General features: G+C 45.7%; 1 protein-coding gene across 2 annotated transcripts in view; it reads left to right on the top strand.

The window, feature by feature from the left end:
• SCAP (SREBF chaperone) overlaps positions 1–27,407 on the top strand; it is a 1,420,607-nt gene that overhangs the window by 880,985 nt on the left and 512,215 nt on the right. For both annotated transcript variants that reach the window (XM_069645830.1, XM_069645831.1), the window contains exon 15: positions 9,201–9,402. In XM_069645830.1, the coding sequence (XP_069501931.1) occupies positions 9,201–9,402 (202 nt within the window). The remainder of the gene's footprint in view (positions 1–9,200; positions 9,403–27,407) is intronic.

The raw sequence follows: 27,407 nt of genomic DNA, 5'->3' as shown, positions 1-27,407 counted from the left end.
GGAAAAGTGCACCAGGCATCACAGTAAGGATGCGTGCGATTAGTGTGGACTACGGTTAGTGTGGCTTTACTCAAAACACATACATTAGCTTTGAAAACTCAAGAGAAAAAGATGGATAATTGACAGTAACATATGATTATCATTGTAAGTCCCACAGCAAAAAAATGCATGGTACATGTAAAGGACATGGACATTAAACGCTTCCCCAAGTGTTAGCAAGGCCGAGGTCAGTAGCACTTGTGGATTGGATAGTTTGATATAAGTTGTTATACAATAAGGAACTTTGTTTTGTGTTTATTGTATTACAGAATGAATGACATTTCAGGAGCAGTGAAGAGAATGGATTTTGTTGTGTAAATCAATGTTTTGTCCTGATGAATGCCTTGATATAAAGTTCAAAAAAGGACGGTAAAGGATGGGCGGGTCTTAAGTGAAGAGCCGAAACACCTTGTGTCGACAGATTTTGTTTGATAAAAAACATCCTATAAAAGCGGGAATATAGAATAGTAAAAATACCCGCCTGGCAATGGTGGACACACTAATCTAATAAGCAAAAGTGGGATGAACCTTGAGTTTGCTGGAAAAACATTTGCTAAAGATGTATGGTTGTCAGTTAACTGACTAGAAAAACAAAGGCATCAGATTAAATTATTACAATTGGTAGTGTGACCATGCCCCTGTGGATTGAGCAGTGAAATGAAAATAATAATTATGTTTACATTGCACTGCACGAAGGGCACTTGTTTCTAACCTCATATAGCACTTCCATGAGTAGTTGTGCACATTCATAGGCAGCTCTTTTGTATAAATATTGTAGGTCATTGATGTTTGTTAATAATCTGTTTTGTATGTTTTACAAATAAATAGGTTTTAATGGCAATAAATAGGTGAAGTTCTTTTGCAGTAAATTGGGTTTACCTGCATTTTGCCCACGGGTTGTAAACAACTCATACAAGAGGGAGGGGTTGTTTGCGACTCTCAAAATGTATTTTGTTTCATGTAATGTACCCCTTAGAGGCAAGCCTCCAGATAAAAAGTAATATTGGCGATGACCCTTTTTTCAATAGTTTTAGGGACTAATCAGTTCCCTTTCAGATAGAGCAAAACAGGCAAGGGAAGTCTGGCAGAAGGCAGGACAGGGTTCAAAACAAGCAAAAAGAATGGGGGACCAATAGGAATCTATTTGGGGAAAGGTGGAAAAAGAAAACCTTTCCTAACGGGCATTGGTGTAGTTTTGAGCGTGTGTGAGTAAGCAGGTGGTATTGGGGGCAGAGGTGGTAGTTTGTCCTGGGTGGGTGGGTGAGTGATTCTATGTGGTGAGACCCAGCAGGTTTGTTTGAACTCTAAACCTGCTTTCTTCTTTGTCTGGAACGCCGCATATAAGTGACCACTTCCAGTGCTACTCGCCTCTGACTCTGAAGAACCTTTTTGCGACACCTAAAAGTGTCCTAAGCCTCTTAGTATGTAGGGAATGGACTTTTGTCATTAGCCACACTGTGTTTGAGCTGACATACAAGTGTAAGGACTGTGTTTTAAAAAGTCCCTAATTTAGCAGTTACAGTACATGGTCAGCTATCTTTGGGAAATAAAGTAGTGTATAACCTTTAATTGTGTAAATAGTGCCTTAGTGAGGTAGTGTGATGGACTAAAGTGTTTTACTTACCTACATGTGTGGTTCCTTTTACCTATCTTTGTAAGTGTTTACTAAACTGCACAACATCACGCCCTCCTCCATCTCAGCCTCACCGCTCACCCTGCTACCTTAAGAGAGAGTGGTTGAGTTTAACTCTGGTTATGACAACCGTGTTGCCGCTTGTTAGGTACTATTTTCACAGAACTGGTAAATCTTCCTGACTTTAGCCAACCCCAGAAATGTTTGCTTTACTAGTGGGATATTTTTACTTAATACCTTAGTGAGTGGGAACCTTTTTCCACACTCACAGAATCTTTTACTCTTTTTGTATGGGCGTCATATTTTTTGACTCTCCATGGTGTCTTTTTAAAGTTTTCCTCTAACAACTTATTGTCAATAAGTGCCTGTTGTTGCTGGGTTGCCCTAGGGGCTCCCCTTTTAACTTTCTCTGGCTAAACTTGAGTGAACTACCATTCCCAAGCGTAGAAAGGATCTTTGGATCCCTTTTACATTTTATTCTGTGAAGCCAGCACACCCCACCTTATGTGGAGTGCTGGGGAGATGCAATGTATCCCCTTTCACACTAAAACTGTAGCAATTCTGTTACAGGGACAAGCTCACCTTCAATGGCTGGTGACAGTGATACTTGTATTCATTTCGTGCACCTTTACAGCGGGCTGTGTTCACAGCTGCAGTAAAGGCACCTAAGGGTGCTCATTTTACCAAAATGGCCCCGGTCTTCTTTTTTTGCCATTTTAGTGTTTCTTATCCTTTCTTGTTCCTTCCCCTGACATCCAGGGCGGGACATTTCTTTGTGTGATGTCTATCTTCGTCGGGAGTCCCCTGGACTCCCTGCCCAGGCTCCAGTTTGTGAGGACAGGAAGCGAGGGAGGAGTCCAAATCTCTATAGTCCTTTGTCTTCCTCCTTGCCTGAATGGGGACACATCTCAGTGGGGGGCTGTCTGTCCTGATTGGACAACCAGACCGCCCCTTCTTGTAAAATGCAGGGAGAGAATGCAGAAGTTGTTGTAATTCCTGATAAACACTGCAAACCTGGAAGCTGAGAAAAAGTCGAACACTGGAACCAAAACCGAAGAGGATAATGAAGGAAAAGCGCGAGAAACGATTTCCAGCGACTGGAGAGCCTGCTGTGTAACGGGAGCTGGCCGTAGCCCTTCCTTCCAATCGACCTGGGGACTCCGTAAACGATGACCCTGACCCTGAGCCTGGTTAGACCCACTAGACTCAAGAAGACCTGCACTTTGAGCCATCCCATGCATTGCTGCGACCTTGCGTTGCTGCACTACCCTGGGACCTCGAGCCACTGTGCTGTGCACAGGCTTCCGAATTCCGAATCTCGCTGAATCTTCATGGGCATCCTGGTGGATCTCCCGAAACACCAATCGAGTCCGAAAAGTCCCCTCACCACAGTGCTGGACCTTTGTAGCGACGATAATTCACCCGCGATTTTCTGTCTTCTTCTGTGCTCCTTGAAAAGGTGCCAAATCCGCAGAACCGTGTTCAGCCGTGAGGAAAACCTTGCCTAGAGCCTTCTTCATTGATCCCTGCTGCAAAGTTCCTTCTGAGGTCTTGTTTTTAGTCACCACGACAAGGAATCCACTGACCGGGTATTTGGCTGCAGATCCTGAAGTCCTCCTGCTGCGAAAACTTCTTCAATGCTGAGGTACTGTGTTGGCTTGGGTATGTACTTACCTTAAGCCTGTTAGGATTTCTGTGTAGCTGTGGGGTGTTTTCTGTGATGGGGAGGCCTCCCATCCAGTGCACCCAGTCCCACTGCTAGAATCCTGCTAGGGTGTCTTCTGTGAAGCCCCTGGACCCTCTTCTAACTCAGAAGTAAAGTACTCACCTGTTTGCCCAGTCTTCCTAGGGAACTCTGACTTTTACTACTAAAGAACCTATCCTGACACTGCCTGTTGGGACACTAGATCCTAGTGACCCCCCCCCCTTCTGCCACTGAGAACACTCATGCTCCAAGAATAAAAGAAAGACTTTAAGGGATTGGGCCTTAAAAGTAAATACGTGTTTTGAAGTTACTTACTTGTAAAAGAGTTGGTTAGTAACTGTAACTCTAAGAGTGAACAGTTACAGAAGTTCTTACTTACCTTGGATGTGTGATGCACTATTCTTAAAAGTATGGTTAACATATTTTCTTTCCTTAGAAACTGTTTTGCCATTCTAACAGAAAGTAGATGTGAAGGTATATTACTCTACTGTGATTGTTTTGCCTCTTCCCAAAAGTAATGTGTTGGTTTCACCAGATTACTCCTGCAGGATAATTGTATGAGTGTCCCCCAACTGTTGGTATCACCAGATTAGTCTTGTTAGGATAATTGTATGAGTGTGCCCCAACTGGGTCTTGCTTCCTCTGACTTGCTGCTAGCCTGTCCAGAATAAGTCTGCATAAGGTTGTTGCCTACCTTGAATAACTGAGTCTTTCAGTAAAGTGTAACATTAGGGGTTGCTTTCCCTGTGCTATCTAACCCAGAGTCTGTGGTTCTAACTGTCCCTTAGAAGTCATACATCAGTAACTTGTATAGCTAGGAAAGATCTGACCTGGACTCCTTGTGAGATTGAAAAAGTATATGGGTTTTACTTACCTTGAGTTAGCTGTGTGCCATCCCAAAAATAAGTTACAAGAGTTACTGCTTATCTCAATCTGTGTTTCACTGATTTCAAAAGCACCTTTAATTGAATATTACATTGTTAGGTTCTACTCACCTAGTATAACTAATCACAAAAGTAGTTATAGGTTTTTACTATACCTAGAATAAGTGTTCCACTATTCACCAAAAGTATAGTTGACTGATGTCATTTGTACAGAGTCACTGTACAACTGGTAGGGTCTGCTGCACTTGCATTACTGAATCTAATTGTGAAAGTAACCAATGGTTTTTACTCCCCAAGAATCGGTGTGACGTATAATAAATGTGTATGAAAAGTTTTGACTTCCTTAGAACTACTGTTAGGTGTTCCAAATAAGGTTTATACTTTGGTCTGTGTAACTTAAAGTATAGTGTTTTTTTGAATACATTTTGATTTCATATAATGTGTTAGTACTTATTTACCCCTGTATTTAAATAAATCATTTATTTGTACATAGTGTTTTAGTGTTTCTTTGGACCATTTGTATTACATTTTCATTTGTATTGATTCTACAGCCCTCCCTCCTAAAATAAGCCTGGCTGCTCTGTCTACGCTACCATGAACTGAGGTGGTACAGCCTTATACTAAGAGTGGAGTCTTGTACTGCCTCGGTTGAATGGTTTTACTTAGCCCTTCGTTGGACTTCAGAAAAACTGTCCTAAAACTGGTCATCCTCTCGACCCTTCACACTCTGGTGCCCGAGACGGAGGAGGATTCTGCCGACCCCGACACCCTCTCCTCCCTCGACGCCAGGGCCGGTCGCCGTATGGTCACACTGCAAGAAGTAATTCCTCTGCTGATACAGGGGGATTACATGGCAACATTGGACATGAAAGATGCATACTTTCATATTTCAAAGTTGCCGGCACACAGAAAATACCTAAGGTTCATGATAGAGAACAAACACTATCAGTTCAAAGTATTTCCCTTCGGCATTGCCTCAGCCCCAAGGGTATTTACAAAGGTACTGGCAGTTACAGCAGCGCATCTGCGCAGGCAATCCATTCCAGTTTATCCTTACCTCGACGACTGGCTCATAATAGGGGACTCCTACGGAACATGCCTGTCGAACACTCAAAAGACGATGGACCTCTTATTCAGTCTGGGATTCTCCATAAACAAGAAGAAATCCAGCCTAGACCCCAGTTAAGTCAAGCAGTTTCTAGGAGCTCTGATTCGGACAGAAGAGAGCCTTGTCTTTCCCTCCGAGAGGGTTCAAAACATGCTGTTTCAGATCCCTCAGTATGTGCCAGTCGAGAGGTGACGGCACGCAATGCCATGCGACTGTTAGGAATGTCGTCCTGCATTTATTTGGTTCCTCATGCACATTTGCGCATGCGTCCCATGCAAGAGTGTCTCAACAGCCAGTGGTGTCGGGCCAGCGGACAATGGGACGATCTAGTGGTTGTCTCGGCAACCCTTGTTCTCTCTCTGCAGTGGTGGTCGAGGGAAAACCTCTTGAAGGGAAAGTCCTTCATCACCCCGCAGTAGAACCCACTCTTGTGACGGACGCACCCCTCACGGGGTTGGGGGGCTCACCTGCTTCAGCGGACGGCGCACAGCGTTTGGTCCCCAGCGGTAGCATCCAACCACAGAAATCTGTTGAGCTGTTCGCTGTATTCAAAGCACTGAAAGCCTTTCAGACACAGTTACAGGGGAAGACGGTCCTGATCCTCACAGACAGCACCACGGCCATGTACTAGCTGAACAAGCAAGGGGGCACTCATTCTCCAGGGCTGTCCAAACTGTCCCAACACATTTGGGAATGGACTCTCAAACACAATATGTTCCTGTTGTCCCAACACGTTCCAGGGGAACTCACTCTTCTGGCGGACATGCTCAGCAGAGACTTCCCACTGCCCTTATAGTATGAATGGCGACTACACAAAGACATCTTCTCCAACGTTTTCGCAGAATGGGGCTTCCTTGAAATCGACTTGTTCGCAACTCTGGATAACGCACAATGCCAAGATTACAACTCCAGGTACCCCCAAAACCGATACAAGGGGAACGGTCTCTGGATAACATGGTCAGGTAAATTTGTTTACACTTACCCCCCGACCCCGACTGCCCTACTCAACAAGATTGTGCACAAGATGCACCAGGAACCAGTCACCATGATATTGGTGGCCCCAATGATGTGGGCCCGCCAACCCTGGTTCTCTCATCTGATGGAGATGTCTCTCTCTCTCTCTCCTCCAATGAAACTGCCTTGCCCATACAACATGTATCTCAGGACAAGGGGGGAAACACTTCACCCATGCTGGCAAACTCTGAACTTTAGCGGCCTGGCTCCTGAGGTCATAGAGTTCGGGCACCTCCAACTTCCTCAGAGATTCATGGACATACTTAGGGAGGCAAGAAAACCTAACACCCGATATTGCTTCTCCAGTAAATGGAAACACTTTGTCATCTGGTGCAATTCCAGGAGCACCAATCCCATTGACTGCTCACCTAACCATATTGTGTTGTACCTGACTCACTCACTAGACTCAGGCCTGGTTTTTAATTCCCTGAAGGTTCACTTAGCTGCACTCTCAGCCTACACTACGTCCCAACAAAAGGTGTTGTGGTGGAAGATACCAGTTAAGGCTTACATGGAAGGGGTTAAAAGGATTCATCCCCCCCATTTCTAACCTAGCTCCCTGATGGGACCTAAATATGGTATTGACTAGACCTATGGGGTCTCTTTTGAGCCTATGCATAAAACAAGTCTCAAAGCTCTTGCCTACAAGACCGCGTTCCTAGTGGCTATCACTTCAATACGGAGAGTCAGTAAACTACAGGCCCTTTCAGTTCTAGACCCTTTTGTTACAGTTCATAGATAAGGTGGTCCTGCACACTCACCCTCGATTTGCGCCCAAATGTATTTCCAAGTTCCATTTGAACCAGTCTATAGAACTACCAACTTTCTTCCCGAACCCCAATAACGTGACAGAAAGAAGCCTACACACAATAGATGTGTGCAGGGCAGTCATGTATTATATGGAAAGAACTAAACTACTAAGGAAGACAAACCAGTATTTCATTTTAGTGGCAGCTGATGGAGATGGGGAACCTGTCTCTAAAACCGCCATCTCAAGGTGGATTGTCAATTGCATCACAATCTGCTACTGCTAAGAGTGAACTGCCCTTCAAGCCTAGAGCACACTCTACTCGAGGCACTGGCGCTTCCGTATCATTCATTGCAAATGTTCCCCTCAAGTCCATTTGCAAAGCAGCAACCTGGAGTTCTGTACACACCTTTACAAAACACTATTGCCTAGACACTCATTCCAGATCTGATTCTCAGGTGGGACAAGCAGTACTAAGACATCTTTTCACTACTGTTCCTTCTCACATCCCACCTCCAACTCCGGGTACTGCTCGCTAGTCTATGCACAGCATGTGATTCTAGGCAGATTAACAAGCATCAGAAGACATGCATTACTTACCGTAAACGCATTTCTGAGGATTGTATCTGCTTAGATTCACATGCGCCCACCCTTCCTCCCTGCTCGGATGGAAGGAACATAGACATCTTACTACTACTTCTCTCTACTCACTCACGATAGTCATAAGGCTCCCTCACGGCAGAAAAAATACAATCGGAGTGACCTCAACGCGCAAGGGATTTTGGGTACACTACACGTCATGTTGGGGATGGTGTTATAGGCATGCACATGTCGACATCCCCTTTCGGTCCTCGAAAGATAAGATGCAATACTCTGCAGCTACCACTAGATGTCGGACTATATGCACAGCATGTGAATCTAAGCAGATACAATCATCAGAAATGCTTTTACGGTAAGTAATGCATATCATTCATATAATGTGTTAGTACTCATTTATCCCTAGATGTATCTGGGCCTACCTGTATTTAAATAAATCCTTTATTTGTACATACATAATGTTTCACTGTTTCTTTTGACCATTTGTATTACAATTTAATCTGTACTGATTCTACATCCCTCTCTCCCTCCTCCTAAAATAAGCCTGGCTGCTCTGTCTACGCTACCATGTACTCAGGTGGTACAGACTTATAGTAAGAGTTGAGTCTTGTACTGCCTCAGTTGAATGGTTTTACTAAGCCCTTAGTTGGACTTCAGAAAAACTGTTGTAACACTGCTTGTTGACTTCTCTACGTTCTACCCCAGATAGTGTCTTTGTACACCCCCCCGCCCGTCACTAACAGCAGCATTGTCAGATTCATTTTTCTCAGTATAGGAAACAAACACATAATTTGATCCACCTTTAAAAAAAGGCAAAATAAACTGAAAGTCATGTTTTCACATTTTTACCATCAAAGATGCATGATCTGTAGGATTTGTCCATTAATTTTAACATAGTTCCTGGGACTTTTGTTAGAATTAAATGTGCTTTTGGGTCTGCCTTGGTAGTTGGGACTTATTCTAAGCTTTTAAATCTAGTGATGTTACCTCTCATCTGAGAACTATTGTTATAGGCAGGGGACAGAAATTCAAGTTGCAAGCTACTAGCTAGCCATATTAAGTCACTCACCACGTAAGGAACTTTTCCTCAGCATTAGTACAGTACTGATTATAAATGTAAATGTCCAGTTTTTTTGTAGCTTTCACTTATTATTGTTTAACCTGTTTCTAAGCAGTCTTAATTTTTCTGTTTGATATGGGGATGTGGCAGGAGTAATTCAACTGGTTAGTCCAAATTCACCAAATTCATACACCAGTGAAATGTGAAAATGCCCCAGCTGACTTATTTCCCCACTCAACTGCATTCTGCCTTAATTGGTAAACATAGCTTGAGTCCCACACAACAAAGGCTCAGAGTACCACAAAGTCAATACAAAGTTGCAGCAACACCCTTTTGAAATTAAGAATGGTTACATTGAACAATGAGGAATTTTGTTGTATTTGTTCTAAAATCCACTTTCTTTTCTCTGTAGGGTAGCAGCTCTTGGACTTGCCTCTGGTATGCTACTGGTGCTGCTGCTCTTTTGTCTGTATAAGGTGCTGTGCCCTAAAAACTATGGACAGAATGGCCTTTCTCACAGCAGGAGGAAGAGAGTCGATCTTCCATGTGATGACTACGGGTACTCCCCTCCAGTCACGGAAATAGTTCCCCTCGTTCTCAGGGGACACCTGATGGTGGGTCACTGCTGATTACCTAAAACTATACATGTTTTTTTATTTAATTGACACAAACAGAGTTGTGATTAAATACAAGATTCTGAACTGATCAAGTAACTAGGACATAACATGGGTCTGATGAAGCTTAAATAGCCTCCTCTATTGACATATAATGAAGAACATTTAGATAAGAATATTCCATATCTGCCTGTCATGTACGATATGTTCTCTAGTTGACAACAATGGGATTTTCTGTCATATGAACGTTGATACATTTGGAAAGAAGTTATGCATCTGCTCTAATGACAAAGTGATCTTGGAATACTGCATCAACCCCTCATAACAAGGTATCAGGTATTAATATCCCCAACAAAAAAATCGCCGTAAATATGGCCGTTTGGTTCGCCATAGGCAATATTTTTATTGGGGATATTATGTGGGAGCGGGGGTTGCGGGGGTGTCCACCGCACATTAAAAAATGATGCAGGGGTGTCCCCTGCAGGGTCCCTTGTGAATTTCGCCGAAAAAATATGGCGATATTTTTGTATCGCGATATATTTGCCACGGAATTATCACATGGAACACATAAGATATGCTGCCAAAAAGTAATGTTTAAACTGCCCCCTCCTATACATGTAAGCATCAACCAAGATCCTCTGCAACACACTACAAAGCAAAGAGCTTGGAGTGATCTGAAATGTCCCGGTATCTCTGTTCTGCCATGCATTTAGATAGGTCTATATGCTCTTTCCCAGATTAGCCACAAAGAAGCCTATTCTGGGAAAGGACGAGTCTACCTCAGCATTGCAGTACAGCCTTATCTGAGCTTCTTTGTCCATCCCAATGAGCAAAAAGCAGTTACTTATGAAGCACTAGTTGAAGGTCTTCCAGCAGTTGAGAAGAAGAGTTTTTTCTATATTCCTTGATAGATTCCCATATTGTAAAGGAATTTCATAGAATTCTTAATTCTGCCATTAAGGATATCCTCCAGTTTAGCCTGTGATACGTAAACTATGTCTCTGGGTAATGGGAATTAACATGATAATGGAGAAAAAGAGTGTAGTGAAGACTCAAAAAGAACATGAATAATCGCACAAAGTATTTACTGATTTTCAAATGTGATGTCAAGGTAAGATACTTGATATGCATTGTTAGGACAGAGTTCCATTTTTGGGGGTTTTGTAGTCTCATTGTATGGGACCCCCTACTGTTTTTGTTTTCCCCCTTTGGTGTTTAGGTTTTCTGACTTAGTTCTCTGGTCAGAGGGACTGAAGTCCCACTGCAGTCCTTTTTTTATGTATGGGTGTATGGTAGACTCAAATAATCCTAGTACAGGGGTACTTTTCAAGTTCCCCGTATTGGCCCTTGGGCGATTATATCACCCTATATAAGTTTTAGGGAATAGGCTGGTGGCAGCTGTACTTTTCTTCGATTGGATTGTGTCCTCGCACGTATTCATCATCTTTGATATATCCAAGTCTGCTTCGGATATTTTTTTTCATTGGGTCGAGCGTCATGCTGCGTCGAATCATGGTCTTAGACGGCCTCCGTAGCATCCCTCGTCGTGACGTCGATGCTGGTATATGAAACACATGCACTGACCGTTACCTCGGTTCCCTTTTTTCTGCATTGCTGCATGCTTCAGAGCTTCAATCACAAGACCCTCACTGTGTCTGTGGTGTTTGGTGATATGCCATAAGGTGGATGACTGTGGCTCATGTCAATCCAGGACAGTCAAGGCCTTGTGGTAAAGGAAGGGGTAACTTGATGCAAGTAAGCCCTCTCCCAAATCCCCATCTATTACCTAGTCCAAAAGAAAGTCGTCATCTGAATCGAGGGATGTATCCCCCAAGAGAAATCATCCGAAACATCAGACACTCGAGATCGTGATCACAAGGCTCGTCTTCTCACTAGAAGAGTAGAAAAATCACATATCGTCATCTTCCTCCTGTCCCAAAAACATGTCTTTCCCTAAGAAAAGACTCCTGCGGAATGGGAACATTTCTGTATTAAAATGCTTGACATTTTTCAGAGGCAAGATCCTCTGAGTGCCCCTCTCAAGGAGTCTGGGAAACCAAGCCACCCCTCTGCGTCTCAGAAGACCAGAAGTGAGTCTCATGTGTCTCCTCCTCACGCTCCTAAGAGCCCCGGAAGAGAGGCCGCCTGATGCAAGTCGAAGGAGTCTTCATCGACACATAAGAAAAAGCCAGTATCTACCTCCTCGAGGCCTTCATGTCTGGTCTTGAAGCCTTAATTGAAGGTATTGAAGCCGTTGAATTTGTCGCCTGAATCTTCGAGGCATGTAATCCATTTGAAAACATTGAAGCATTAAAACCCATCGGTTCTTTCGCTGACCGCTTTGGGGATAATCATCGATTCCCTCGACGCCTTCGAGGACATCAGAGCATTCTGTGCCACCGAAGACTGTAAAACCAATTGTCGACCCGACCCCTACAAACCCCTGCCTGATTTATTCAGGTCTATGGGTTCCATAGTCGAGGAAGATGAGGAGGATCAAGCTCCTTTTGGATGTGAGTATGGAACACTTAATGTTCCAGAAGAGCTTATTTCTCCAGAATCGAAGATGCAAAATCTAGTGGAGACACTTAGAGACCAGTAGTTGGGAGGCATCTCCTAAAACTCACTTTGGGAACCCAGAGGTGACTGGATATGCTGATTCTTCCTATAGTTCAGTGATATGTAAGGTTGCTGAATATCTATTATTTACTTATGTAGCGCACAAATCCCAGAGGAATCTAGTCGCTTAAGAGATTGGTTACAGTGCTTCTGGTTACAGAAAGTAAGCGCAATGAGTGATTACATCATAGAGAAGCGTACAGAGGTAATTACATCACATGCAAAGTGCAAAAAGGATTTCGAAGTAGGCACATTCATGGAGCCTAACCCCATGTTGCAGGGTGGCTACGACACAGAGATGCAAAAGTCAAGCAAGTGGGCACATTCATGGAGCCTAACCCCATGTTGCAGGGCGGCTGCGACACAGAGATGCAAAGGTCAAGCAAGTGGGCACATTCAGTTCTCCAGCATGGGGTCTAGCATGGATTCACATGCTCATGAATATTCCCTGTCGTCAGGCTGGGAATCCTTGGTAAAAGAAAAAATCTGTTTGTTTCATTCCAGAACTGTCTTTGACCTAACAACCAATCACTGAGCTCTGGGTCATACTGCCCCCAGCCAATGACTGCCCTCTACCTAAGCCCCTCCTCAGGCAACCATCTTCCGATTTCTACCGCACGTTCAAGTGTTGGGAGTCCTCGTGCTTAGCTCTCAAGCTTTTACTGAGATTTTTTAATCCTTTTGGAAGAGTTTGACTCTATTTTTCGGTCAATCGAGCCTGTGTGCTCCATCGATTATCCTTCTGATTAATAGGGACCTGTTTTTCAGATTCTTCAGCGCCCCTCAAGGATGGATTTCGTCGAGTTTCTTCGCGGAAGCTTCCAGAAGATTCTTCAGACCTTCACTGCGTGGATCATGTCGGACGAGAAGGATTCCCCTTCCCTTTTCAAGCTTTGCTCCGACTGCGGTTTGCAGAATGTTTACATGGACGACAAACATTCCCAGTGCCTGTACTGCCTGTACCCAAAGCATAAGGAGGAGGATTGTGCGTTTTGCCGTGAACTCTCGAAACGCACGTTGAAGGATTGGCGTAAAAGGCTGGAAGAGTTGGTGCATGCCAAGGCCTCTGCACCAGGTGGATCCCAGGGGCATGCCTCTCCCAGATCAGTGAAAGCGGAGCGGGCTTCTAAGTCCTTTGAGGGTGCCCCTCCAACGGGAGTCTAACAAAAGGCCAAGCATCGTGAGTCTACTACCGTCGGGAGCACTGTTGCGGTGGGCTCCTCTGTGGCCAGGGCGCATTCATCATCCCCAGCTGCATCAGTCTCCAGTCAACGCTCTGGATCTTCATTCAAGAGGAAGTCGGATCACCCGGGCAAGCTGAAGGTGGCCCTGCAGATGACCAAGGAGAAGACCAAACAGGGTACAGCGTCTGGCCTACCCTCGGGGAGAAGGCCAAAGGGAACCGAGCCTCCGACCCGACCACCAAGGAGAAGGCCAAGCAGGACAAGGTGTCCGGGCTGACCACAAAGCCCAAGCAGGACAAGGGACCTGGCCGGACCGTGAAGGCCCAGGTGCACCAGACGAAGGTGGCGCCTTCCATTGAGGTGATGGTAGCGTCCCTTTCAAAGGCCGCAGGGGCGGACTCTCAGGGTGCCCTTCCGAAGGCAAGAGTGTCCTTCCCTCAATGGGGGAGGCTGCGTTCCAGCCCATTGAGAAGACCCCGGAGAAGAGAATGCCGATCATCTCTCCGAGACCATCCCCTCTGGATGCGAAGGAAGGGGGGGGGGAATTGAAGTCCTCCAGGGCACGGATATCTCCTCTTCTGAGGAGGAGGAATTAGTCTACCTCCAGACCATCCAGGAAGGCAGTGTCAACGAGGGAAACGTCTGAGTTGCGCCCTACGACGAGGGCGACGATGAGGAAGATACCGTCGAGGAAGGCGACGGAGGGCCTCAGGACGAGGGGCCCTGGCCCTGCTCCTTTGCCCCAGCTGCCTATCCCTACAACTCAGCTGCCACCTAGAGATCTTTCAATGGACATTCTCTCCACCCTTCATACACTGGTATCCGAGATACAGAAGAGGATTCCGGCAAAGCCGCCGACCGCTCTCCCAGCGGTGCCGGTGCCAACCACCCCATTGACGGGGGAACCTCCATCCAGGAAGAGGAAGAAGCACCTGCTGCCTCCTTGCCACCCTTCACCTCCTTCTCCGCCACCCCTGTAGGTGCCTTTCCCCGGCTTACTACGTGTGAGAGAAAATAAAATAGCCGACATAACCCCTTGTCGGGGAAAGAGGCACTGAGACCCGACTGCAAGAGTTCAAAGGATGGTTTATTTCTCCAGCTAGGAAATAACCCAAAAAACCCTCCAGTCCCTCATTACATCACACTTATATTTATATTAATTAAAGTAACTCTAACAAAAAATGCTAAATGGACCCGATTGGCCAGGCGTTGTGGTGCTGTAGGTGTGGGTGGCATCTCTTCCTCCTGGTTGGCTGAGTGGCTGACGAGATGACGGACGTCAAACATCTTGTACTGCATGCAGGTCAGGGTCCGGTCACTGTGGTTACTATCTAAGTTAATATGTTACACACTAAATAACAAATTATTTAAAACATTTTATGCTACTTGTCACATTTCTACATATGTCACACACAATGATTATTGTCAGTACAATTGGGTCATTTGTGGCTTTAATTGGAGGACTTGACCTTATTGTGCATGTAGAAGAATCGGGCTGTGTTTCACATCTTTTCCTAGGTTTCAAACTCATTAGTACAAGTAAAAACATATATAGTAGTAAAAATGCTTAAGGTTAGTAAGGAGTGGATTGGGTGGGTTTCGCAGCAGAGGCGAGCGTCTGGCACTTGAAAGAAATACCTTACAGGGGGTGCAGGGTCAGGATGGCAATAAATTGTTCTAATGGGGGTGGGTGGCTTGCACGTTTATGAGGACGAATCGAGCAGAAAGTGCTTAGCTCATCCTGGTTCACGTGCCGGTTCTCAGACGAACAATGATCTCAGAGGAAGAAAACTGTAGCATATTGATTGTTGCAACTTTCTCCAGCTTCAGCGTGAGAATAGAAGCGTAGAGCTTTCCTTCGCAGGGGGAGTGCAAGGGTGGGGGCCAGCCAGCTGCCTGCGCGCCTTGTGTGTGTGTCTGTCCTTGGCTGCTGCGGTGGAAGGGGAGCTGAGCATTGCTGTACTATCGCAGTGAGGCCTGTTTACCCAAGATGGAGTCGAAAGGGGGCACAAAAGATGGATGCCCCGTGTCCTGCTCAGTAGTCCCATCTATGCAGCAGTCAACCGTGGTTAACTTTACATAAGGGCAAGGGGCAATCCCACTACCAGAGGCACGTGGTCCAAGCCTTGTACTGAGGAGCGTACGAAGCGAGGGGGCCTGAGGACCCCTCGCTCCCATACATTCCCCCCTTTCGTTACATCTAAAGTAACAAACTACTTTATCTCGTTCTTTCCGTTCTCCCTTCGGTAGCGCTCAGCTTCAGCCACAGCCTCATCCCTAGCAGGTGTACCCTTTATTGGCATCCATTCTTGGCACACACTTCTTAAGCTGTTACCTCTTCTTGCGTATTCTTCTGGGGTGACCATTAAGTATATCCCACCATCCCCATCTAAATCTATCCAAACCTCGTTATACCACAGCAAGTTCTTTGGTTCTTTAATGGTAGTGTAATGTAGATTATCAACCACGTCTCTATACTGTCTATAGATGGCAGTCATCCTATACTACGGTGTGGTGTATTCTCCAGTTTGTACTTGGGCATCTATCATGGTAGCCACCGTTGTCTGTCGGCCCACTGTTACCATCATCATTGCTGAATTAGGCATATTATTTTCACAGCATCTTAGTCCCAGTTGGCACACACAGAATATTAGGAGAAGAAAGACTATGATAGGAATGAGTATCTTCGCTGCTATGTTCACCCATGATGGTATCCAGCTGAACAGATTGTCGAACCACGTGTCGTTGTCTGCTCCACCTTCTGCTCTCATTCTTTCTCCTAAATTATGCACTGCTGTTATCACGTGCAACAGTGTTCCGTTATCAGCATCTGAAGTTGGTACGAACGTGCAACACGCCCCCCCCCCCAGTTTTTTTGCAAACACCACCGTCCATCGCCGTGATAAGATCTAAGACAAATCTGTTTTGCATTGTCATCAGGCGCAGTGCACGGAGCTCTATTTATATGATGTTGAATCCTTCTTCAGTGTCGTTGGCCAGCTGGATGAGCTTCCAGCGTGTTATCTGCAGCCATTTCGCGTTTGCCCTTGCTTGAACGCCTGGTGCTAGAAACGATGCAAAGAATGTTTCTGCAGATGAAAAAAGCTTATACTGTGGTGGGATTTCAGCAAGGAGTTCTGACGATTTGGACGAAACATAATTGGATCTTTTGCTGCGTGACAACTTGGTTTTCAAAGTTTCTTCTGACAATAGTTCGTATGCTGGGGGCTCCGTGATTGTCTCATCGGGCGCTGTCGATGGTTCAGCCGATTGCCTTGCTGTAAACTGGACGTGGCTCTCTGGTAACACCATTAGTGCTGAGTGAAGTGTGGCTAGGGCACAAGTGCCCCTTCAGGATGCTGGGAGACGCAGGTAAGCTCGTTTGCCACAGATCCAGTATATGTCCATTAATGCAGCAGTGCCTTTTTTCATATCTGGCATTATTAAAGTCTTATTGCACTGCCGCACGGTTCCCATATTCACCTTCCCTTCTCAATGGAAGCAAAGTTTGTGCGGTATTTCCTTTTGAATCTTTATGGGTCTCTCCAGGGGTGTGACCCATGTCAGCTTGGTGATATGCTGTGACCAGATGGGATTCATGTTTCTTTTGCCCACTCATATGTTTCATATGGCAGCCCTCGAAGCCCCTCAGCTTTGCATTTAATCGTTTCATCATGCCACTTGTCTGCTTACCTTGTCCTTTTTATAATGAAAAATGGCTCTTGGAGGCAGATTACTCCTTGTCGTCTGCTGGTGCAAGTTTGTTCATTTTCCAATTTTTCCATAGTGACTGTGTGTGCTTGAAATGTCTTTTTATTCTACACAGCATCAGATGAATCAAACATTGGGCCTCAGACAAGGGTACTTCCTGTGGGATTAACATTTTTGGGGTTCCAGTTGCATGAGGAATAAGTGAGCACATGTAACAACTTTCATTACTTGCTTGCTTTGCTGCGATGCTCATGTCTGAATACCATTTGTTTGATTGGTCAGGGTGTCGGGGGTCCTCTATTTAATCTAACCCCAGGTCATGATAAATATCGTATCTGTTTTTTCCCACCCCCCTTTTCCTACTCGTTGTGTTTTTTAGTTGGGTACCAACTTGTGGATATTGCAGCGGGAGTATTCTAGACCATACTTCATCTATGTTGTTCATGGTGACATGTGTTTATTCAGTAGTGGTTTCGGGTGCAGTGTGTGTGTGTATGCTTGTATTTCTAGAGTTAGTCAACCAATAGTAATCATTATTTACATTCCACCCAACTCTATTTCCTTGGCCACAGTATTATTCAACAATGGAATAGGAGTTTTGTTTACATGCAATTGTTCAAAGGGTAACGTTATATTTATACTATTCGATTCAATGTTATAAGTATCCTTCAAAATAGTTTTTGCTTCAGTCCATATTAGTTTAGACCCTGGTTTTGTCATATCAGTTCTGCTTCCCCCTTTATTCATTTCATTTGCCACATATAAAACAACATTATACCAAATATAATAAAACATCATTATTGCAAATAGTATGGCAGCATATTTTATAACACATTCCAAATTATTTAATCTACTGGCCCTAGTGGCATCCCTATTTCTATCTAACATTTCAGCCTGCTCAGCCATTTCGTCGCATTGGCTCATGTTGAACCTATGTGGGCGAGACAAATTCGTTAAGTCATCATGAAAAGAAACATATTTGCAATTGTTCATTCTTTTTCATTTCTTTACTCAGTTAGGCATTTAACAATTCCTTTTCATTTTATCATGGAAATAATGAGGAAAAATAGAAAAGACAATACGATTTATATGAGAAGAAAAGAAAGAGAGAGAAAAAATATGTAAAAACCTTTTGCTTTTCCCCTATACTTTCCCTGTCTAAATTGCAGTTTTCATCATGTCAACCTGTGCCAGTGATGGCATCCACACAGGCGGTTTCATTTTGGGGAGGTGCAACACTGTGTGCCCTTCTCACGTCTGAGAGGTGCACCCAGTATTTTAACCCCTTAACTTTAACTGCAGTTGTGGTGCTGTACACTACTGTGTATGGACCATGAAATCTTGGTGAATTCCACCTTCTTACAAAGTTTCTGACATAAATATGCTCCCCTGGCATTAAAGGCCCCTCCGGGCTTTCTGCTGTCGGCATGGAGGTGTCTGTTGCTACATCTTCAGTAAATGGTGAAACAAGTTGTTTTGTTATGCTGCGTACCGCGCGCGTTAGCTGTGCTAGGTATTCCTTAAACTCTTCTCCCAGCACTGTGGCAGCCCTGTACGCATCAGATGCCCTCCTAACAGGGGAGAGAGGCGTGTGCATTCTCCTTCCCGTCACGATTTCGTGCAGGCTTAAATGATGATCCTTGCATGGTTGATTTCTGAGTTGGAACATTGCTAGGGGCAGACAATATACCCAATTTTTTTTCAACGTGCTGCATAATTTTCGATAAATTGCTTTTGATCAGCCCGTTGATCCTCTCCACAACTCCATTGGCCATTGGATGATAAATCGAACATAGTTTGTGTTTCACCCCCAAAAGGGAGGTTACTTCCATTCACAAAGTGTGTGCCGTTCTCTGAACGGATCACGTCACAGATTCCCCACCGTAAGAATACTTCCTGCACAAGGAACTTGGCAGCACATTTTGCATCAGGATGGGGACAGGGGCCCGCTTCTACCCAACGTGAAAAAGGGCATGCCACCACAATCCAGTATCTTGCTCCATTACATCTTTCTCCCATATCGGCGTAGTCGATATTTAGTTCTCTAAATGGACCTGTAGGCCACGCAGAGTTCGTAATGTCATTCCCGAATTGTAAGTTTGGCATGTAGTACATTCAATCACAAATTTTGACAACTATTCGTGCAGATTAGGAACAAACCAATCTTCTTGAATATCTGAGGCAATGTGACATGAGCTGGTAAATGCAGTTGTTGGAATGCCACTTCTAATAATTCTACAGGCATCACTACCTTGCCTGTCGTCTCCTGTCTCCAAATGAGATCTGTGGCTGATTGCTTTCACCCTTGTTTGCCCCACAACTCCTGCTCTTCCGGTGGGGCCCTTCTCTGGAGTTCTATCAATTGTGCTATGGGCGTATTACTGTATGCTTCTGCTGGTTGTTCTGCTGTGGTTGTTTTTACAATGTACTCTGATGTTGGTGTCTTATTGAAGTACAAGGCTTCCTCCGCTGCTGCGTCGGCTGCCGCGTTCCCCAATGAGACGGCGTCTGTGTTATTGGTATGGGCTTGGCATTTAACCACCGTTACTACCGATGGTTCTGCTAAAGCTTCTATTAGTTCATTTAGCAATGTGGCATGTTGTACGGGGGACCGTCTGCTCTTCTGAACCCTCTCCTTTGCCAACGTGATAGCCCTGAGTGAACTGTGGTGGTGACATAAGCTGAGTCTGAATATATTGTCACGGCACAATCTTTGGCTGTGTGTAACGCGCTGATTAGTGCGGTCAGTTCGGCTGCTTGTGCAGAGTAGTGTGAGGGGAGGCGTTTTTGAACACTCACTTCGTATGTGTCTTCTTCCATGCGCACTACCGCCATCCCCACATGTTTTTCTCCTGTCTCTGAGTTTATGGATGCTGACCTGTCTATGAAATACATTTCTCCTTCTGTAAGGGCGTTTTCTCTTGCTTTGGGAATGTCATCGCCCTCTCCCTCATATGTGCTAAAATCGTGTTCCTGTAAATCCTCAGTTGTGAATGGCTCTGTAATGAATGTGGCTGGGTTCACTCTCTTGCATCTGACCACATGTACATTTGGACTTGATATTATTATTTAATAAGCAGAGGGGCTCTGTGTTGTGAGAGTAGATTTTGATCTTTCCAAGATAGCAAATAACGAGTGTTCCGCATATAGCGTCACTGAACATCCCATTACGATTGTGGCACTTTTCTCAATGGCGAAGGCCGCTGCAGCGAGGGCCTGTTCGCAAGCGAAATGTCCCTGCATTACTGGGTATAATATTCCACTGTAGTACGCTAATGGTTTGTGGCCTAGCAATGTCTTTTGTGTCAATACTGCTGTCATTAATGTTCCATTGCTGTGTGAAAACAGGAAACATTCCCTTTCATAATCTGGATTTGCAAGGACTGGGGCGTCTGAAATAAAGTCTTTTAATCGAGAGAATTGAGCAATTGTCTCCTGTGTCCATTTTATTGGGGCTCTGTTGTTTTGTGCTTCTTTCAGTGCTTGTAACATTGGCCGTGTGTACGCTGCATAATCGAGGATCCATGCTCGGCAATAGTTACATATGCCAAGAAATTTCTGCATGTCCTTTACTGTTTTTGGTAAGATAATGTGTCGAATGGCCGCTGCTCTGTCTGGTAGTATTCTTTTTCCATCTTTAGATATTTGCTGGCCAAGATACACAACGTCTGCAAGGCAGTATTGTAGCTTTCCTTTGTCCACCTTGTATCCCTTGGCAGCAATACGTTAAGCAGTGTTATCGAGTCTTCTCTACACTCTTCTTCTGTTTTACTGCAGACGAGTAAATCGTCTACGTACTGTATAATGGTGTTCCCTACATCTATTTTGCCAATGTCTTCTCGTAGTACTCTGTTAAAAATGCTGGGGCTCTCGCAATACCCCTGTGGGAGTCTGCGATGTTCATATCTGCTGTTTCCTAATGTAAAAGCTGTAAGGTACTGCGACTCTGGTGCAAGTGGCACAGAGAAAAAGGCATTTTTCAGATCAATGACAGTGAAGCAAGTTGCCTCTTTTGGTATACTGCACAATATTGATGCCGGGTTAGGCACTGAAGGGAACTCTTTTTGGATGACGTCATTGAGTGGGCGGAGGTCCTGGACCATTCTCCACGCCCCTCCTTTCGCTTTCTTAATCGGAAAAATCGCTGTTGCATGGGGAAGTTGATGGCACTAAAATACCTTGGCTTAGGAGTGCATTCACTGTTTCTCTAATACCTTCCTCTGCTTCTTTGGATATTGGGTATTGTTTCACTCTGGGTGGGAGGGCACCTGGTTTCAGTTTTATCTTTATGGGAGTTACCTCGTGCAACAATCCCACATCGTGTGGCCCTGTAGTCCAAATTTCAGGTGCTAACCTGGCCATGTCTTCTTCAAATATTGTCGGTAGGGCCTTTATGTTAGCCATGAGTGGGTTGTGTATTTCTCTGTATTGGATCATAATGTCACATGGTATGCTTATTTCCATTATTATTTCTCCATCCCCTTCGTAATCAGTAAACAATTCTTCATCAGTTACATCTTTTAGCATTATGTTTGGCTCTATGCATAGCACACTTCTCCACTTGCGTCCCTGCGTGTCCAGGCCTATGACCACAATGCGTTTGTTGGAAACTTGAACTGCCTCAATGTCTATAGACATAATTGTGCCTGGCACTACATCTGTTGGTGTGATTGGGCGGAATATGAAGTCGGATGGTATTCTCCACTCTTTTTGTGTTATTTCAGGCACTACTCGGGCTAATACCTGTATTCCATAGACGAACATGTCCATGTCAATGGGAATCCCTCTTACTGCAACTTCCTTTGTAATCGTGCTTATTATCAAGAGTGCTCGTGCGGGGCATACCCCTGGCGTCGAGCACACTATTCCTCTTTCAGTAAAGGCTATGGTCATGTTTAACTTACTGAGCAAGTCTCGTCCCATCAAATTGATTGGCGCGTCTTCGTAATACAATAAGGGTGCACGCACTGTTTTTCCCCCCACTGTTACATCAAGATCTTTTGTATAAGGAACTTTTAAAATAGCCCCAGAGTCTCCAAATTTCTTCCCGAGAGCTCAAACCGCCCTTCTGTGAGGCATGATTTTTCTGCTCCAGTCTCTACCATAAAGATAAACTGCTTGTTTCCTATCTCTGCCGCCACTAGTGGTTCCTCATTTGCACTTTGTGTGGTGGATAGGACTGGACACGCAAGTGCCCCCTGTGGGCTGTCCTAGTCTTGGTATCTTTGCTGACCCGGCACTGAAAAAACTTTGTCACCCACGACCGTTACGCCGCGGAATGGTGCAGGGGCACCGTTTGCGGCCGCTGCAAAAGGGTTATTGTTTATGTTCCCTACTGGGTTTTGTCTCGCCATGGGCTGTAGTGCGTTTTGCTGTTGTGGCTGCTGCTGCTGTTGTGGGGCTGGCTGTCTCTGTTGCATTAGGGGGTCATAGCAGTATTGATCCTGTTGTCCCCCCCTCCCCATTGGAGCTCCACAAGGGCTTCCTGGGTGTGGGCAACCCCACCCCTGTTCATTGTTCATGGGCTGTTGTTGCTGCCCTTGAAAATACCCTGATGGTCGCATTCTACAATTTCGTGAATAATGTCCCCATCTTCCACAATTCCAACAAGACCCCTGTTGTCCTCCCCTTGGTCCTTGCCCACCATACCCTCTGTTTCCCATTCCTCCGTATCCTCCCCTCTGCCCGCGGTACCCACCTCTTCCTTGGGCCGGCCTGTTCTGCCACTGTGATCCTTGCCATGGCTGTTCCTCTCCGTTCCATTGTCCTTGGTCCTCTCCAACCCACTACGCTGCTATCCCAATGGGCCTTCCTCCCGCGTTTTCCTCTCCTTCGTTTCCTCTGTCTGCTGTTGCACTGGCATTAATGGCGGTGACATTCACTAATTTCGTCTGTACTAATTTTGCTTCGTCAGCCAGCCTCTTTTGCGTGACCTCCTTTTCCTTCTCTTTGATCCTCCTCCAGTGGTGTACAATTATGCTCTGAATTTCAGGCCACCCTTTGGCTTCGATCCCAGCTATTTTGTCCAAGGCCTTGTGCACCTCTTTCGGCAACCCCTTTTTAATGATAAAATAGAATAAAGCTGTTGATTGATTCCATGCCGTACCAGTTTCGCTTCTCCATAAGTCTTGCACTCGCAAAATGAATTGCGCAGGATCCTTGCTCTCCTCCATCGTGCACTGCATCACCGCGTGTAAATCTGGAATGTCTGGAAATGCACGCCGTAATGCATCCCACACTTGTGCTCGAACATTGTTGAATGGTGATCCATCGTGTCGGTCACAGCTCATCGTTACTCCTGGGAACCCTGCCCTTTCCCAGATTGTTTCTGCTTGATCCCCGATTGGTGATACTAATAGACTTTTTACATCACCTATAGCTAATGGCACGCCTGCCGTGTTCTTCTCAAATACATGTATCCACTTACCTGCCCCTCCCGTCAGTGGGGTGAGGAGTTTTAACAAGTTGGTTTTGTCCATTTGGGCCCACGGAATGTAGTTTGGCCTACCTGCTCCTTTATGTATCAGTGGCATTTGTAGTGTTTCTTTCCCGTTCTGCTCGTTTCCCTTTTTTCGTTTTACTTACCAGTATGTTTCCTATCCTCCCTGTTCGTTGTCTTAATCTACCTTGCCATAATGGTGGCGATAAGGTGTCTGGGTAACGGCGGTTTGGCAGTGGGGAACCCTCTGCGGCAGCTGCCTCTTCGTATTCATCTAAATCGTCCCATATTTCTTCTATTTCTGACTCTAGCTCGTTATTATCCTCCCAGTTTTCCTTGGGTTCACTTCCTTGTCTTTCACCCTGATCCCCACTTTGTTGACTTTCCGGTGTGTCTGGGCGTATAATTCTCACTGGTTTGTTATTCAATTGGAACAGGAACTGTCCTGACTGCCACTCTTGTTCTTGTCTCTGCTGCGATGACGTCCCTTGTGATGCTATAGATTGTCCTGATATCGAGGCTGCTGGGGTTGCATTGCTTGCTGCCCCTATCGGGGGTTTGAGATCTGCCAGAGACAGCGGGGGTACCTCCCCTCCCCCTGGCAGCATTTGCCCTTTATCACATAAAGCTCTTAACCGTGTTATTTCCATTTGTGCGTGTGCTAGCTGACGGTTCAAATCACCTGTTAAACGTGCTATATCCATACGAGGTGCACTCGTGGGGCCGTACAGGCCCCCTTTGTCATATGGTGGAGGTTCGGGGGCTGTTGCCCCGCCCTGGGCAGTGGCGGTGGGTGGTATATACAGGGGTTCACTAAACCCTACCGCTGGCCTAGTCATTAAGGGATAGATTTTTGTTACTTCGTTTTCGGTTGTAGTTGTTGAGCATTTCCCTTTTGGTGTCCCGCCTATTTCTTCAAGGTTTTTCTGCTTATCTGTCATTCGGCTTGTACTTACCCCTGCCGTGGGGGCAACTTCGTCAAACATTCGCCATAAATCTAACACTTCTCTCTGGTTCTGTAACTGTTTCCCTTTGTATCGCGCTAGCAAATGTGTTGATACTAGGTCCAACACTCTTTGGTCAAATGATCCTACTTCTGGCCAAATTGGTGTAACCCCGTCTCCTTTTATCTTAGTGATCCACTGATCATGATACTTCTGTATCCTGTCGCTATATAGTGGAAGGTGCTGGCAAATATGTGCTAGTGGTGTTACTCCCCCCATGGCAATTTTTCTTTTCCTTTCTTTTGTATTCTGGTACCCTTGAATCTCTTACCACCTCTCACTTGGTATGTCAGTTATAATATGTGGAAATAATACGTTCTTTATCAATGCTCACAATTACCATATGTCGCATTAGCTGTCTGAGAGGTGTTACCTGGTCACCTCTCACAATTTATTTCTTTGCTTTATCTTATATCAATCACAAATTACTTGTACTGAAATACTTTAGCGTGTTCAACAAGACATATACACAAAAGCAGACCGACAAACATATAATCATGCAACATACACATGCACTGCCTGCGCGCGTTTGTTCTTTCCCTATTCCTGTTACTGTCCCTATTTTTTCTTCTTCCCTATACTACCTACTATTTTGCATTCACTCCCCACCTCTTTCACCTTTATTATGTCTCAAGATTTCTTACCTTCACGGAAAAAGAATATTCTAAAAACTACTCTGAGCCTACACGAGACCCCTACTATTTTTCTCTTTATCTCTATTCTGCACTTGGTCGGGACAAATGCTACGTGGCGCCGCCTTCTACCCCCTACGGGCTAGGATACCACTTCTCTTCTTCTCACTTATTACAACACCTAATGGCCATATAAAGGTAGATCAGAAAAGCCTCACCGTCACTCACGCAGACCCTATTCTTAGCTACCTTCCCTTTTTTTGCAAATTCCCTTCTTCCCGTATTTCCCCTTACCTTTGGGGTCTTTGCAACCGGGACTCCACGTGTTCAGTCAGGTACTCCGAGGGTCGCCGCTCACGGCCGGACCTCGCCCAGGTCCATCCCCCAACCCAGCCGTGGCCTGCCTTGGCGAGCAGCCTTTTCGATCCGGTATTCGTCAACCGGGAACCCTTGACCCTTTCTTCTTGGTGTGCACAGTCTGGTCAACCGCAGAGGCGATGGTTCTGCTGGGGGGTGCCCTGGATCTCGCTGCCAGGCGGCGCAGGCCTCAAGGCACCTCTCTAAATCACGTTGCGGGGGTCACCAAAAATGTAGGTGCCTTTCCCCAGGTTACTACGTGTGAGAGAAAATAAAATAGCCGACACAACCCCTTGTCGGGGAAAGAGGCACTGAGACCCGGCTGCAAGAGTTCAAAGGATGGTTTATTTCTCCAACTAGGAAATAACCCAAAAAACCCTCCAGTCCCTCATTACATCACACTTATATTTATATTAATTAAAATAACTCTAACAAAAAATGCTAAATGGACCCGATTGGCCAGGCGGTGTGGTGCTGTAGGTGTGGGTGGCATCTCTTCCTCCTGGTTGGCTGAGTGGCTGACGAGATGACGGACGTCAAAAATCTTGTGCTCCATGCAGGTCAGGGTCCGGTCACTGTGGTTACTACCTAAGCTAATATGTTACACACTAAATAACAAATTATTTAAAACATTTTATGCTACTTGTCACATTTCTACATAAGTCACACACAATGATTATTATCAGTACAATTGGGTCATTCGTGGCTTTAATTGGAGGCCTTGACCTTATTGTGCATGTAGAAGAATCAGGCTGTGTTTCACATCTTTTCGTAGGTTTCAAACTCATTAGTACAAGTAAAAACATACATAGTAGTAAAAATGCTTAAGGTTAGTAAGGAGTGGATTGGGTGGGTTTCGCAGCACAGGCGAGGGTCTGGCACCTGAAAGAAATACCTTACAGGGGGTGCAGGGTCAGGATGGCAATACATTGTTCTAATGGGGATGGGTGGCTTGCACGTTTATGAGGACGAATCGAGCAGAAAGTGCTTAGCTCATCCTGGTTCACATGCCGGTTCTCAGACGAACAGTGATCTCAGAGAAAGAAATCTGTAGCATATTGATTGTTGCAACTTTCTCCAGCTTCAGCGTGAGAATGGAAGCATAGAGCTTTCCTTCGAAAGGGGGAGTGCAAGGGTGGGGGCCAGCCAGCTGCCTGCGCGCCTTGTGTGTGTGTGTCTCTGTCCTTGGCTGCTGCAGTGGAAGGGGAGCTGAGCATTGCTGTACTATCGCAGTGAGGCCTGTTTACCCAAGATGGAGTCGAAAGGGGGCACAAAAGATGGATGCCCCGTGTCCTGCTCAGTAGTCCCTTCTATGCAGCAGTCAACCGTGGTTAACTTTACATAAGGGCAAGGGGCAATCCCACTACCGGAGGCACGTGGTCCAAGCCTTGTACTGAGGAGCGTACGACGCGAGGAGGCCGGAGGATCCCTCGCTCCCATACACCCCCCCACCCCCACAGGTGAGACAGAGTCAGGCACGGACGACAACGATGGTGGGATGTGGGACCTCCCATCGCCTCCGCCCAGATCCTCTCAGCCGGACAAGATGAGATCGTTTCATGCAATGATCTCCAGAGCTCTTCCAGCTCATGCCAGAGGAGGAGGAGGAGGGCTTCTGATGCCAGCGCCGCGAGACAAAGAGGAAGACTATCCTTTGAGTCCCGCTCGTGGATGACATTTGGGATGAAGGACTGGCGCTCATGAAGAACCCTTCTAAAGCCCCAGCGAAGAGGGACCACATAGAGAAGATGTACAGGGTGCCGGACTCTGCGCCTAAGTGCTTGCGGGCCCAACCGTTGCCGGACTCGGTAGTTTCCGAAAGAAGTTGTTGGGCTCTACGTCTTCGGCAGCGTCCACCTCTCCTGACAACGAGGGGAAGAAATTGGATGCGATGGGAAGGCCAGTTATCTACTCTGCAGCAACGACCATCAAGACCGCCAACGCCCTCGCTATCATAGCGCTCTACGACCGGGAGCTGTGGACTTCCTCCCCGACGATAAGAGGTCAGAGGCATTGGAGATGCTCCAAGAGGGCGAATTGGCATCGGACCACACCATCA

Source organism: Ambystoma mexicanum, chromosome 2p (assembly GCF_040938575.1).
Source record: "Ambystoma mexicanum isolate Mex_15411 chromosome 2p, UKY_AmexF1_1, whole genome shotgun sequence".
Taxonomy (NCBI): Eukaryota; Metazoa; Chordata; class Amphibia; order Caudata; family Ambystomatidae; genus Ambystoma; species Ambystoma mexicanum.
The sequence above is the reverse complement of the archived record's forward strand: the minus strand, read 5'-3'. Positions and strand labels throughout refer to the sequence as shown.